The 12,737-nt window shown below is 38.1% G+C and overlaps 1 protein-coding gene across 3 annotated transcripts in view; it reads right to left on the bottom strand.

The window, feature by feature from the left end:
• RALGAPA2 (Ral GTPase activating protein catalytic subunit alpha 2) overlaps positions 1-12,737 on the bottom strand; it is a 255,925-nt gene that overhangs the window by 88,390 nt on the left and 154,798 nt on the right. For all 3 annotated transcript variants that reach the window (XM_072998430.2, XM_072998429.2, XM_072998431.2), the window contains one exon: positions 5,363-5,490. In XM_072998430.2, the coding sequence (XP_072854531.2) occupies positions 5,363-5,490 (128 nt within the window). The remainder of the gene's footprint in view (positions 1-5,362; positions 5,491-12,737) is intronic.

The raw sequence follows: 12,737 nt of genomic DNA on the forward strand, positions 1-12,737 counted from the left end.
CAAAATGGCTTATCATGGAAGAAAGGGAGTGCCGGCAGTGAAACTGAAGATCAGGAAATCTTAAAAAGTAGGCTAAAATATTAAATATTTTCTTTTGCAATGTACTTTTCATTTGTTTGCAACCATTGTTAATGAACACATAATGCACTTCCAACTTTGTCTTTGTGCAGATTTAGATTCTATCAAACTTCAAGGAAATGCACAACTGTTGTTTTGTTTCAACTTACACTATTGATTTATTTCAATTTTTTTCTATGCCCTTTCATATTGGCATAGGCAAAGTGCAGCTAAGGAGCTTAATGCAGCCCCCTAGAGTGTTTTCATGGCTGTCAAGAGCCCCCATAAAAAGCACCCCCCATTTTGGAACCAAAAAAATCATGATTTTATGCTCCTGGATGTATCTAGGAACAGCTGTTTTCACTCAATGGCCTTAGGGAAGTGCCATAAGGCCCCCATACCCCCAAACATAAAATAACCCTAGTCAGATACTTCCTGTTTATTTATATATATATATATATGCCTGCCCACCACTGTTACAAAATGTGAACCTGAGGAGGAGACACCATATTATCTGTAAGGTACTCTGGGAAACTTTCTGGATGAAGAGTGGGGTGTAAATGCTTTTAACAGACAAATATCTTTCCATTCTCATTGAGATGTATAGTGATTCTTGCAGCCATTCTGGATCTTATATTTCAATTTCCTCAACATCACAATGTTAAAGAAGGCTAATTTATACACCAAATTATAAATTATGTGCCAATTAATTATCTGGAACCAGCAATTTGATTTCACAAAACAACATTCTGTACATGTTTTGTGTTATTGCCTAAAATAAATATTAGCAGATTCTTTTAATTTTTCAACAAACACTTAAAAAAACATTGGAATAAATGTTTGTCTTAATGTTAGTCTGCCCTCAAAACTGGTTACACAGTGTGGCCAGAATGTTGTTCAACTCTGGCAGAATGTTACAGACTGTTGAGATCTCTGAGCTCCTGTTGTACAACTGAGATTGCCCCCAAGGGAACATGTTCCCCTCAACTCAACAAATTTGGGACTAACACCTAGGCTAGCTATGATACTTCAATGATACAAAACCTGTAGTGATTTTGAGAACAAGCTTTAGTAAAACAATAAAATAGATTTTACTTGTATGTAGCTGATGTATGGAATATAAGACTTATATTTATTAATGGAAGAGTGCTTAAGATTTCAGGTACCCAGTGTGGTATAGTGGATAAGAGTAATGACAGTTCAAATCCCCACATGGCCTTGAAAACTCACTGGGGGGAGTGGAACTAGTAAAGTTTCATAAAAAAGTTATAGTTACATAATGATGTAGCTATAACTTTTTAATGAAACTTTACTAGTTTCATAAATGGCTAGAAGTCATTATTTTATTATTTTTATCCATTTTCCAAATGTAGATCTGTAAACATAAAGAAGGTGTTGAATCTTATGACTTAAAAAAATCTGTCAAGAAGATCTGGAAAAGATGGAGGTGTGAAATACAAACCAAATGTTTGAAGCCTTATGTCTATAAGGCACTTAAAATTCCAAAATCTGAAATACAATAACACCTAAACAAATATCAGGAAGCTTACAAAGCATACAATTGTCTGTCTTTCTCTGAGATCTGCTAAGTCTTTCATACTTCCATGAAATGTCGTATTTCTTAGCAAATCTACGACACATGCACAGAAAAATCCAATGTTAATGCCACCCTAAAAGCCTCACATGTCATTACAGGCTGGAACAGATTACAGCTATTGATTGCTGCCTGGAGAATGTTCTTGCTGTGAGAACGGAAGGCAACAAGAAGTGACAGACAGCTCAGCTATTGATCTACTCCAGCAGGGAAACTGCACTTCAAAATAAAGGTCAGTACACTTTTATATCACCTATTAGACATACTCACGATACTACACAGGTTGGTGTGGTTGTACCTCAACCATTCTGATTTCTATTCTGGTTCCAAAATGCGTAGCAGTTTCTACCTAGAATTACTAGAAACCATGAATGGCAAATTATACTTTTATCTCCCATAACAAAGACAGATCTGATAATTTTAGTAGGAAAGGAGATAGACTGTACATTTAATAAATCCCACGGGAAAAGATTATTGTGAACATTTTACTCCTTTATGACATTTCTCAATACGTAACCATTTTTCTCAAAGCCTTGCAAACAGTGTAGGGACTGGTCTCTGCTTGGAAGTTAAAACCAGCTGGGAGCATTTTTAGGAGAAAAAGGAATTAAATAAAGCTGGTTTGGGTTGAGGGGACAAAGAGCAAATTGGTAGCAACTGTAGGGTGGAAGTGATGTGTCCAAAATGATTAGAATCATATCAAGTCCTACACCATCTTTTCAACATCACTCTTCAGTGGAATGTGGATTCTAAGACCTTTTCCAAATTGTAGTTCTATTCTCAGACCTAAACAGTTAAGCACCAGTATTTCTATTAGCAGGTCATGAGGGGAGACTGCTTTGCCTATCCAGTTTACCTTTCTATCAAGTAAGTGTTTTGTTAGGAATTTTTGTGATTACCACTCTCCATTATGATCATTGTTTTACTCTCCCTGTCACAGAATCATAGAATCATAGAGAAGTGAAGTTGGAAAAGGCCTACAAGGGCATCAAGTCCAACCCCCTGCTCAATGCAGGAATACAGTCAAAGCATATCTGCCAGGTGATTATCTATGTTTTTCTTGAATGCCTCCAGCGTTGGAGCACTCACCAACTCCCGAGGTAACTGGTTCCACTCTCGTACTGTTCTAACAGTTAGGAAGATTTTCCTGATATTCAACCGAAATCTGGCTTCCTTTAACTTGAGCCCATTGTTGCGTGTCCTGCATTCTGGGATGATTGAGAACAGATCCTGCCCCTCCTCTGTATGACAGCCTTCCAAATATTTCAAAAGTGCTATCATAGCACCCCTCAGTCTTCTTTTCTCAAGGCTAAACATTCCCAATTCTTTCAGCCTTTCCTCATAAGGCTTGGTTTCCAGCCCCCTGATGTCGCTCTCCACTGAAATTGTTCCAATTTGTTAGCATCCCTCTTGAAGTGTGGTGTCCAAAACTGGACACAATACTAAACGTGAGGCCTAGCCAGTTCTGAATAGAGGCGGACTAGCACCTTGTGGGATTTGGAAACTATACTTCTATTAATGCAACTTAAAATAGCATTTGCCTTTTTTGTAGCCACAGCACACTGTTGGCTCACATTTAGCTTGTGATCTACAACAATCCCAAGATCTTTCTCCCTTGTAGTTTTGCTGAGCTAGGTGTCCCCCATCTGGTAACTGTGCAATTGGTTTCTTTTTTCCAAGGTGCAGTACTTTGCACTTATCCCTGCTGAAATTTCATTCTGTTGTTTTCGGCCCAGTGCTCCATCCTATCAAGGTAATTTTGAATTTTGTTTCCGTCTTCTCAGGTATTAGCTATTTTGTATCATCTGCACATTTGACAAGCATTCCCTGTACTCTCTCATCCAAGTCATTAATAAAAATGTTGCAGAACACCAGATCCAGGACTGAGCCTTGGGGTACCCCACTTGTTACCTCCCCCCAGTTAGAGAAGAACCTATTAATCATCACCCTCTGAGTATGATTCTGTAGCCAATTGTGTATCCACCTGACACTTGATCTATCCAGCCCACACCTAGTTAGCTTGTTAATCAGGACATCATAGGGCACTTTGTCAAAGTCAAGATATACTGTACTACATCTATAGCATTGTCTATCAGGGAGGTTACCTGATCAAAAAACGAGATTAAATTAGTTTGGCAGGATTTGTTCTTGACAAATCTGTGTTGGCTTCTAGTTATTACTCTCTCATGCAAGATCTTTTATTATAATGTTCATAACCCTTTCTCATTCAAATGTCCCACTGTTCTGAAAGACTACTTCCTTTTGGGTTTAGGTAAATGTACCAGATGAAACCATGCCAAATAATTCTACTTGGAATTACTAGAAACCATGAATGGCAAATTATAAATTTACACATAGTAAAAAAGTGTAAATCAAATCAAGTAACATATGTCAAATAAATTGCATTTTTTTTGTAAGGCTTTTCTGGGGTTGGCCTAGAGAGTGATGTAAAATGGCTTAAAACAAACAACAAATAATAAATAGCTAGGACTTCAAAAAGCCAGGAGGGTTATCAAACACCTTTCAGGCAACAATACATGGCTGGTAAGCAGCACAACTGATGACAAGTTTTGCTTGTCTCTTTTAGATCATTTGTAAACTTGCAAATGTCGAGTAATGACCGGACAACAGGGAATTTTCCTGAATCAGCATGTCTGAAAACGCAATAATACACAAGGAAACAGAAGGCAAAGCAGTATACCCAGTGGTGTTTTGAGTGTATTTGCCTTACATTGGTGGATTGGTGAATATCAAACATATAAGCAAAGATTCAGCTGTTTTCTTCCACCGATAGAATGGCTTCCCTCAGCAAAACTTGGATGAGATGACTCCACCATGCAGCCTCTCCCCATGCATCCTCTAAAACTTCCCTAAAGGGTTCTAGAGATGAGGGGGGTATTCGTATATGAATATGAATACCCCTGCACAGGTGGACATAATGAGGGTCCAGCCCCCTGGAGCTGGACTGTCCACTCACCCGTCCACTGCTGCCATGGCTCTGTACTCCCTTTCAAGCACACAGGAGCTTGCGATCGACTAGCCACTCCTGGCAGAAGGAGGGAAGACGAGCCTCCCTGCCAGGCTGAATAGTGGCTAGTCGACCGTGAGCTCTGAAGCAATTAGAAGGGAGTGCAGAGCCACAGTAACAGTGGGCAGGTGAGTGGACAGTCCAGCCCCGGGGAGCTGGACCCTCGTTATGTCCACCTGTGCAGGGGCAGTCATATACAAATACACCCATTTCTAGCTGGGACCCCCCCAGAATAGAACAGGGAGTGTTGCAGCAGAAAATAATGGGAAAATAATCCTGTTAAATTAGTGACACTAGTGTGCCACTGGGTATCAGCAATAAATCGGAAAAAACCCAATGTGTAACTTGAATTATTATAGTCAATATAACAGCAATAATTAAATTGACAAGTACAGTAACATGAAGCCGGCACTGACATTTTGAGAATGTTTTCTCTTCCTAATATTTAAATATCACTATGCAAATTGCCTTTTGAATTTAGAGGAAAATCCTGTGATGCTGAATGTTTTATTGTGTTCTTACATCACCTTTACACATCAATCTAAAACTGATCCTTCTTGTAAAGAGTTTTTTTCAATCCAAAGAACAATTCACAAAACCAAATAGTCTATTAAACTCTTACCTTAAAGTCACCCCAAAATCCTGAACAAGAAATAAATCTGAGTACTATCAGAAAAGGATACAAGCTCTGATACAGAGTTATAAGGGACTTCACAGCTCTGCTGGCATTGATGCATGTGGCTCGGATAAGATTTGGAAGCAGTTCTGCAGTCACAATTGCTCCATCAAACAAAGGACCAAATAATGGCACCTGTAAGCAAGCAAGCAAATAAACAAGGAATTATTCTGTTATGGTTATTATATTAGTATATACCTATGACTCAGCATAGCAGAGCACAGAGCAAGCACACACAAACCAAAGTTGTTTATCTCCCCACTCTATGCCAAAGATTCATTCCAGTTATGTTTCATTTTGTTTTGCAGACCCCAGGTACTCTTCTGCCATGCAAAACATGTGCAATCAAACCTCACAAGAAGATGAATGTTTCTTTTTCACATTATTTTCTTACCAGAGATTGGATTTCATTATGACTAATCTGATTTTCATGCAGTAGCTCTAAAATGCTTCATTTAAGGTTCTTAAACCAAGATATTCTTCTCCTTCCTGCATTTTCCCCATTTCTTTTAGCATGAATAACTACTTCTAATAAACCCTACTTTATGTGTCATATTAAGTAACCAAAGTACTCCAGCTTTCTGCACTGTATATTTTGTGATTTCTTGGCCTTTACTCATTCACATTAGTATCTTTTCATTAAACACCTTCGTAGTGCTTCTTTCTTACAGCAGCCTGCACTGAAGTCAACAATTCCATACTACATAGAACACTGAATAAACAGCACATGACAACAATGCACATTCTTAAAATCAAATTAAAGTTTTCTTGAATATTCTCTTCTTCACCTTAGTGAAGCTTTTCTTGCCATATTTATTTTGACTTCTGTTGCATGACTATAAACCCATTCAACAAAATTCCAAGGTGGTTATGACTTGGTTTTATACATGCATCCATTAACATAGTTGACTAAACATGGTATGATGTCTAGCAGTTTTAGAAATTCAAGAATGCTGAATTTTTTTTTCCATTCTGGAATTTTTACTGCATTTGTGTTTACTGGATCTTGTCAAACTGGTTTTCTTAATACTCATTTTTTTAACTACATTCATTACTTATTTCACTTACTTTATTGATGCAGGAACAGATGATAACTTTATTTGACCATTAAGAATATAAATTAATCGAACAAACAAAAAAGCAAGCTTTCAATGATAAATCATCTTCTTCAAGGCTGCGCATCAAGTTTTTGTGAATAGTTCCAAAATTATGTGCTGTTATTAATGTCCCAAATTCACATGGCTGATGTTGAGGCCAGGTTAGCTTCTTAGTTGGAAATAACTGCACTATACAACAGTCACGTGAATTTGGGACATTAATAACAGCATATAATTTTGGAAATACTCACAAGAACCTTGATGCACAGCCTTGAAGAAGATAATTTATCACCAAAAGCTTGTTAGTTCTTTTAAAATTTATTCTTAACGATTGAATAAAGGTATCACCTGTTCCTGCACGGTATTGTTTCAATGAACATACGGCCTTTTCCTGATTTTCTCTTCATTGAGTAACCTCTGCAGACCATTTAGATTGTCAGCAAATAATACTGTATCTGAGAGCCAGTCTGGATAGAAAAATGAAGTGAGACTCAGAAGACCTGTGTTCAAAAGCCTGCTGGGCCATGGAAATTCACTGGAGACTGCACGGATAAAACCACTCATATACCTTGAAGAGTCTATTAGGGTCACTTTAAGCCAGATGCAGTTTGCAGGCATATAACAGCAACAAAATACTGTATATTTGAAGTCAGTAATAACTTCTCAGTTGACAATGACACAATCACTTGAATCAGTTATGTGCTTCTCTAAACATATTTGTCATAGTTAGTACATTAAAAACCAACAGCCAAAATTATTTAATTCTCCCCATCAAACCTACACCAATTATATGTTCTACTGACATTTTGTTTTATTTTACAGGCACAATCAGGTTAGGTTTTGCAGTAGTTTTATACATATTTCTACAAGTACAAGAGACTAAATGTAGTATAATGCCTAGTAGCATTAGAAACAATACAGTCCGTCTTTCTGTCTCTTTTCATTAGTTGTTGGAAGTTCTACTTAGTGCAAGAAGAAAAATTAGTTATAAACCACCCAGACAAGTTCTGTCATTACTGTGCTTTAAAGCAGCCATTCTCTATGGGGGCCATACGGCCCCCTGGGGGGCCACTGGCACATTTGAAGGGGGGCAGAAACTGGAAATAATTCTTCACACAGACCTAACCTGAAAATAAGCCCTAGTATGATTTTTCAGGCTGCTTGTAATATAAGCCCTACCCCGAAAATAAGCCCCAGTTAAGTGAAACCCCACCCTCCACCATTGTACAGCAACCAGAAGATGATGACATTACTGTATTTGAATAAATGTAGATTGTTGTACATGAAAAAAATAAAACATCCCCTGAAAATAAGCCCTAATGCATTTTTGGAGCAAAAATTAATATAACACCCTGTCTTATTTTCAGGGAAACACGGTACCACTCTTGGGTATAGCTTCTAGCAATTTCTACAGTTAGTGCTACACAATGAAACACAATCTTGCCTTCTTTTCCCTCTTCTCCCACTTGAAGTTGGACATAATCATGGTCAATCTGGCACTGGATATGGCTGTGATGATGTGTTGTGTCTAAATCATTATCATTCTAAAGTTTTTCATATGGTTTTCTTCTCTTTCCTGAACTTTTTTCGTTTACTGCACCTTGGTCCAAGAAATTCTAGGCATTGTTTATTAAAATGCATGACCTCATGTTATACAACAGAACCAAGAACATACAGCACCAGGAAAGCCACATCTCCAAAGACAATTTTGTTTATGTTTCATATTATGTTCTTAATTCACATATACTATATGGGTTTTTCAACAAACAGTTTTCTGGCACCTTAAAGACTAGCCAAGTTTATTTGGTATAAGCTTTCATGGACCGCGGTCCACTTCTTCAGATGCAGTTTGTATGTTGGAGTATGTGTGCATGTGCACATGTGTTTTCATCTCACACACATCTGAGGTTTCAGTGCACAGTTTTCTGTGATGCAGCAAAAGTCAGGGTTTGTGGAAAAAAACAAAACATAACTATAATATTATCTTTGGAATAGTTTGAGGCAGATATGAGTTTGGGAGGTTTGTAATTAATGTGCTTGCAGAGAGTAATGCTTGATGTTACCATTCATGAGGAAGAGAGGGAGAAGCTAGACTTTTCAATAACAAGTGTGTAAAGCAGGAAGAGGGAACTCCTCACTTGATTCCTACTGAGATCTGGGATGAGCTGAGGAGAGGACAGAGTACTCATAGCATGCCCCAAGATCAGCTGAGTGCCCTAAGACCCTCTGAGGAGTTGACTTGGAGGAAGCTTCCCCCAGCTGGATGCCTCTAAATCCTGAGAAGCATGGGGGGGCATTTATAAAAAAGCAATACTCCTTATCTCTATTGCAAGAAAAAGCAGGCTGTGGTTTCACAGATGGAGAGAATCCATGCTTAAACAGAAGCTTTGCTGTGAAAGGACTGTACCACAATAACCTAATGGGCTCTGGATACATGGTTGGGCCTATTAAGGAGTCGCCCAGATAGGTGGGGTATAAATCAGATCAAATCAAATCAAATCAAATCAATCAATTAATAGATAAATAAATAGATAAATAGATAAATAGATAAATAAATAAATAAATAAATAAATAAAAATAAAAATAAAAATAAAAATAAAAATAAAAATAAAAATAAAAATAAAAATAAAAATAAAAATAATAATAATAATAATAATAATAATAATAATAATAATAATAATAATAATAATAATAATAATAATACAGTAATTACTTTAAAGCTTGTTTCATATACAGTGGTGCCTCGCTTAACGAGCGCACCGTACAACGACAAAATCGCATAGCGATCCCTTTTTTGGGATCGCTAATGCGATCGCTCAACGTCGTTTAGATAGGGCGAAACTCGCTTTGTGAAGATCGGCAAGCGTTTCGCTTACCGATCTTCGCAAAACGAAGCCCCGACGATCAGCTGTTAGGCGGACAAAATGGCCACCGGAAGCCCCGAAATGGCCGCGCGCAGTGTTTTCGCGCCCTCCCCTCGCTTAACGAGGGTGCAAAAATGGCTGCCGGCCATAGGAAGCATCGCTGAACGGTGAGTTTTCGGCCCATTCGGAACGCATTAAATGATGTTTAATGCGTTCCAATGGGTTTTTTTGATCCGTTCAGCGATGTTTCGCTATAGCGAAGGTTAATCCGGAACGGATTAACCTCGCTATGCGAGGCACCACCGTACTCTGAAACCTCAGTTGGGCTTTTAAAGCTTCCTCATGTGATGTCTACCACCACAACTCAGAAAGCCTGCCACTGCCCAGCTTATTAGGGCAATGACAACTTTTATTTCCAGAAGTAAAATGGCCCCTAGCTTAGAGAAGGGGATACCCAGTCTAGAGTAATGGATAGAATTGTGACTAGGACTCTAGAGATAAGGGTTCAAATCCTCATTCAGCCATGGAAGCTCACTGGGGAGAATGGAATTGATAAAACCATTCCTTAAATATCTCACATTGAAAGCCCTATTAGGCTTACTATAAGTCTGTTCTAACTTGACATAACATGACAACAACAACAGTGGAGACCACTCTGTATATGTTTACAGGGATGCACCATGATACCATATAGTAAAAGGAAACACACAAACACTTTACACACTGAGCAAGCCCATCTGAGTCCAGCTTGTTGGTCCTTTGAAGCCAGGCACCACAAGGATGGCTAGCCCTCCCTTCCACAGCTGAGGGGCTACCCAGCCCTAGACAACCAAAGGGTCTTTATTACCTAGCCTCCCTCAAAAGGAATCAAAATTGGAGGAGGGCAATGGAAGATGATAGCCACTCACCTTCTCCAGTGGAAGGAATTAGAGAAGTGTTACAAACCCATTCTCTGACCAGGTCATAATGTTATTAGTTTAATAAGAAAATAAAAGGTCTGAATGTTTGATATCCTACATGCAGCTTCTTTTTACTCTTATGGCTCATCATAAGCTAGTGACATGACATTTTGAATTTGTATACAAATGTGTTTTATATAGCAAATTTCCTACACAATACCCAACTGTTTATGAGTGATTCTGCTGCCCTTCATATCAACTTTAATCCTTCCCTCTTGTGAAAATGCCAGTTAGGCACCCACCATGCCATCTCTTTGGGTCTTTGATCCTCTTTTTGAACAATACCGATACACCATCTTGCCCACACAGTTACACCACCAGAAGTGCTTTGTGAATGGTGATTTTATCTTTGTACTATTACAGCTACTTCTTGTGTAACGTTGATAGGATTTCATCCAGTAAATTCAAGAATATGTCTTCTTTATCTGTTACTATATAATGAAATGGACATGTGGCTATCTTCTAATAACTTAGACTGCAATTCTGTATCAATTTACCTGTCACTAAGTCACACTGAACTCAATGGGAGTTCTAAGTAGGAAGTTCTAAATCCCATATATGTAACTGCATTAGAATTACAGTATGTACTTACTTATTTATAATTTCTACATCTGTATTGTCACATTAATGTTATCACTCTCTGGGCAATTAACAACAGACAATAAAACAATACAATACTTATATTTTGAGTATATTCTAATAATCAACTTTATCATGAGACTATATAAAATACACATTACTTATTAGTTGTTTTGTGCCTCACATTTTGAAATCACACCATGCCTTTCACAATCACACTCAAAAGTTGGCATGTGCCTTCTTTTCTTTCCTTTTTTTGGCCAGAGTCGTCAATACAGCAATGCTGAAATCATTTTGCTTATTAGTCTGTATAAGAATGCAATTCCTGACTCACCTTCAGTTTGATTTTCATATAATACATTTCTATGCCTTTTTTCAGCAAAAGGTGACCTCAAGTCTGCCCCCACCCACTCACAAGCAATATCAATGGGAGGCAGGACAAGTTTGTTTCTGCCTGAATGCCTGACAGAATATCATCATTAAGTTTTATTCCATATCTCTGCTTTATCTGAAAACTGAAAGTTTGGAATCCTGACTCGAAATGGTCCCGAGACAGCAGAATAAAAGCAATCTCTCCTACATAGTAACTCTAAACTGAGGCAGCTACAGATTGATTCTGTGCTACATTGCTGCTCACCAACTGTATAGAAAAGATCAAGGCAGACATTAATGAATATTTATAAGGTTTTTAGCATTTATAAAATTAAAAGATCAAAAGTAATAAATCAATAATTTCTGTTTATTTACAGTGGGTATCTATAATTGCACAATAAGATGGACTGCTTTGATATTCTTTTAAAACTATTTGCCATGAGTTTTGGGGTTTTTACTTCAATATATGTGGTACCTAAAAATATTTTACCAGTATATATTTTACCTTGTACAATAGTTCTGCCTCTAGATCAAGGATGTTGAAAACAATGCGCTAAGGCTGCATTCACTCCACTGCTCTTTTTTGTGGGCCCTGACCCCATCAGATTCCCCTATTCCTGTGGAAAAACACAGTACAGTGGGGTCTTGACTTGAGAACTTAATCCGTGTTGGAAGGCGGTTCTCAAGTCAAAAAGTTCTCAGGTCAAATCTGCATTTCCCATAGGAATGCATTGAAAACCATTTAATCCGTATCTGCCCTTTTCCGTCCATAGAAACTAATGGGAAGCTGCTATTCCGCCTTCAACCACTAGAGGGGGATATTTTGTTTCTTTTTTTCTTAGGTCAAGAAAGGTTCAGGGAAGGCAGGGAAAATACAGTCCAGGCAGGACAGTACCAGGCAGTCTGAAGACTGTCTCCCAATCCACTCTCTAAACGTTGGGAGGAGTGAGGAAGCAGACAGGCACCCTTTTCACTGGCCAACAGTTAACTGAAAGTTCACTTTTTGCACTTTCCCTGCCTCCCACGTGGGTTTTTTTCAGTTCTTAACTCAAATCTAAGTACTTAAGTCAAGTCAATATTTTCCTATGAGAGCGGTTCTTAAGTCAAAATGTTCTTAACTCAAGCCGTTCTTAAGTCAAGACCCCACTGTATTCCCCAGCAGTAATGGCAAATCAATTCTGAAAACCTCCAGGTGTGGTGACCCACCTTTTGGATTGTATGCTGTTGTTTAACGCATTTAAAAACCACAATTTTTCATATTTTCAGCATTCTGTGAAGTTCTGAAAGGATATGGGGGCAGGGCCAGAAAATTTACTCTTGGAACCAACAAAGTTGCATATTCTTGCTCTAAATAACTCTTGCTTCATGACTGTTCCAAATCTTAAAATTAATTAGGACGTTCAAAACAGGATTGCTTTTTGAAAAAATAGGTGGTCAAATTAAATTCACAGGCTCACTCGGATTCTAGTGTGATAAGATGCACAGAGGGAAAAGGACAGTGTCCTACAGAT

This window comes from Pogona vitticeps, chromosome 4 (genome assembly GCF_051106095.1).
Source record: "Pogona vitticeps strain Pit_001003342236 chromosome 4, PviZW2.1, whole genome shotgun sequence".
NCBI classification, from domain to species: Eukaryota; Metazoa; Chordata; class Lepidosauria; order Squamata; family Agamidae; genus Pogona; species Pogona vitticeps.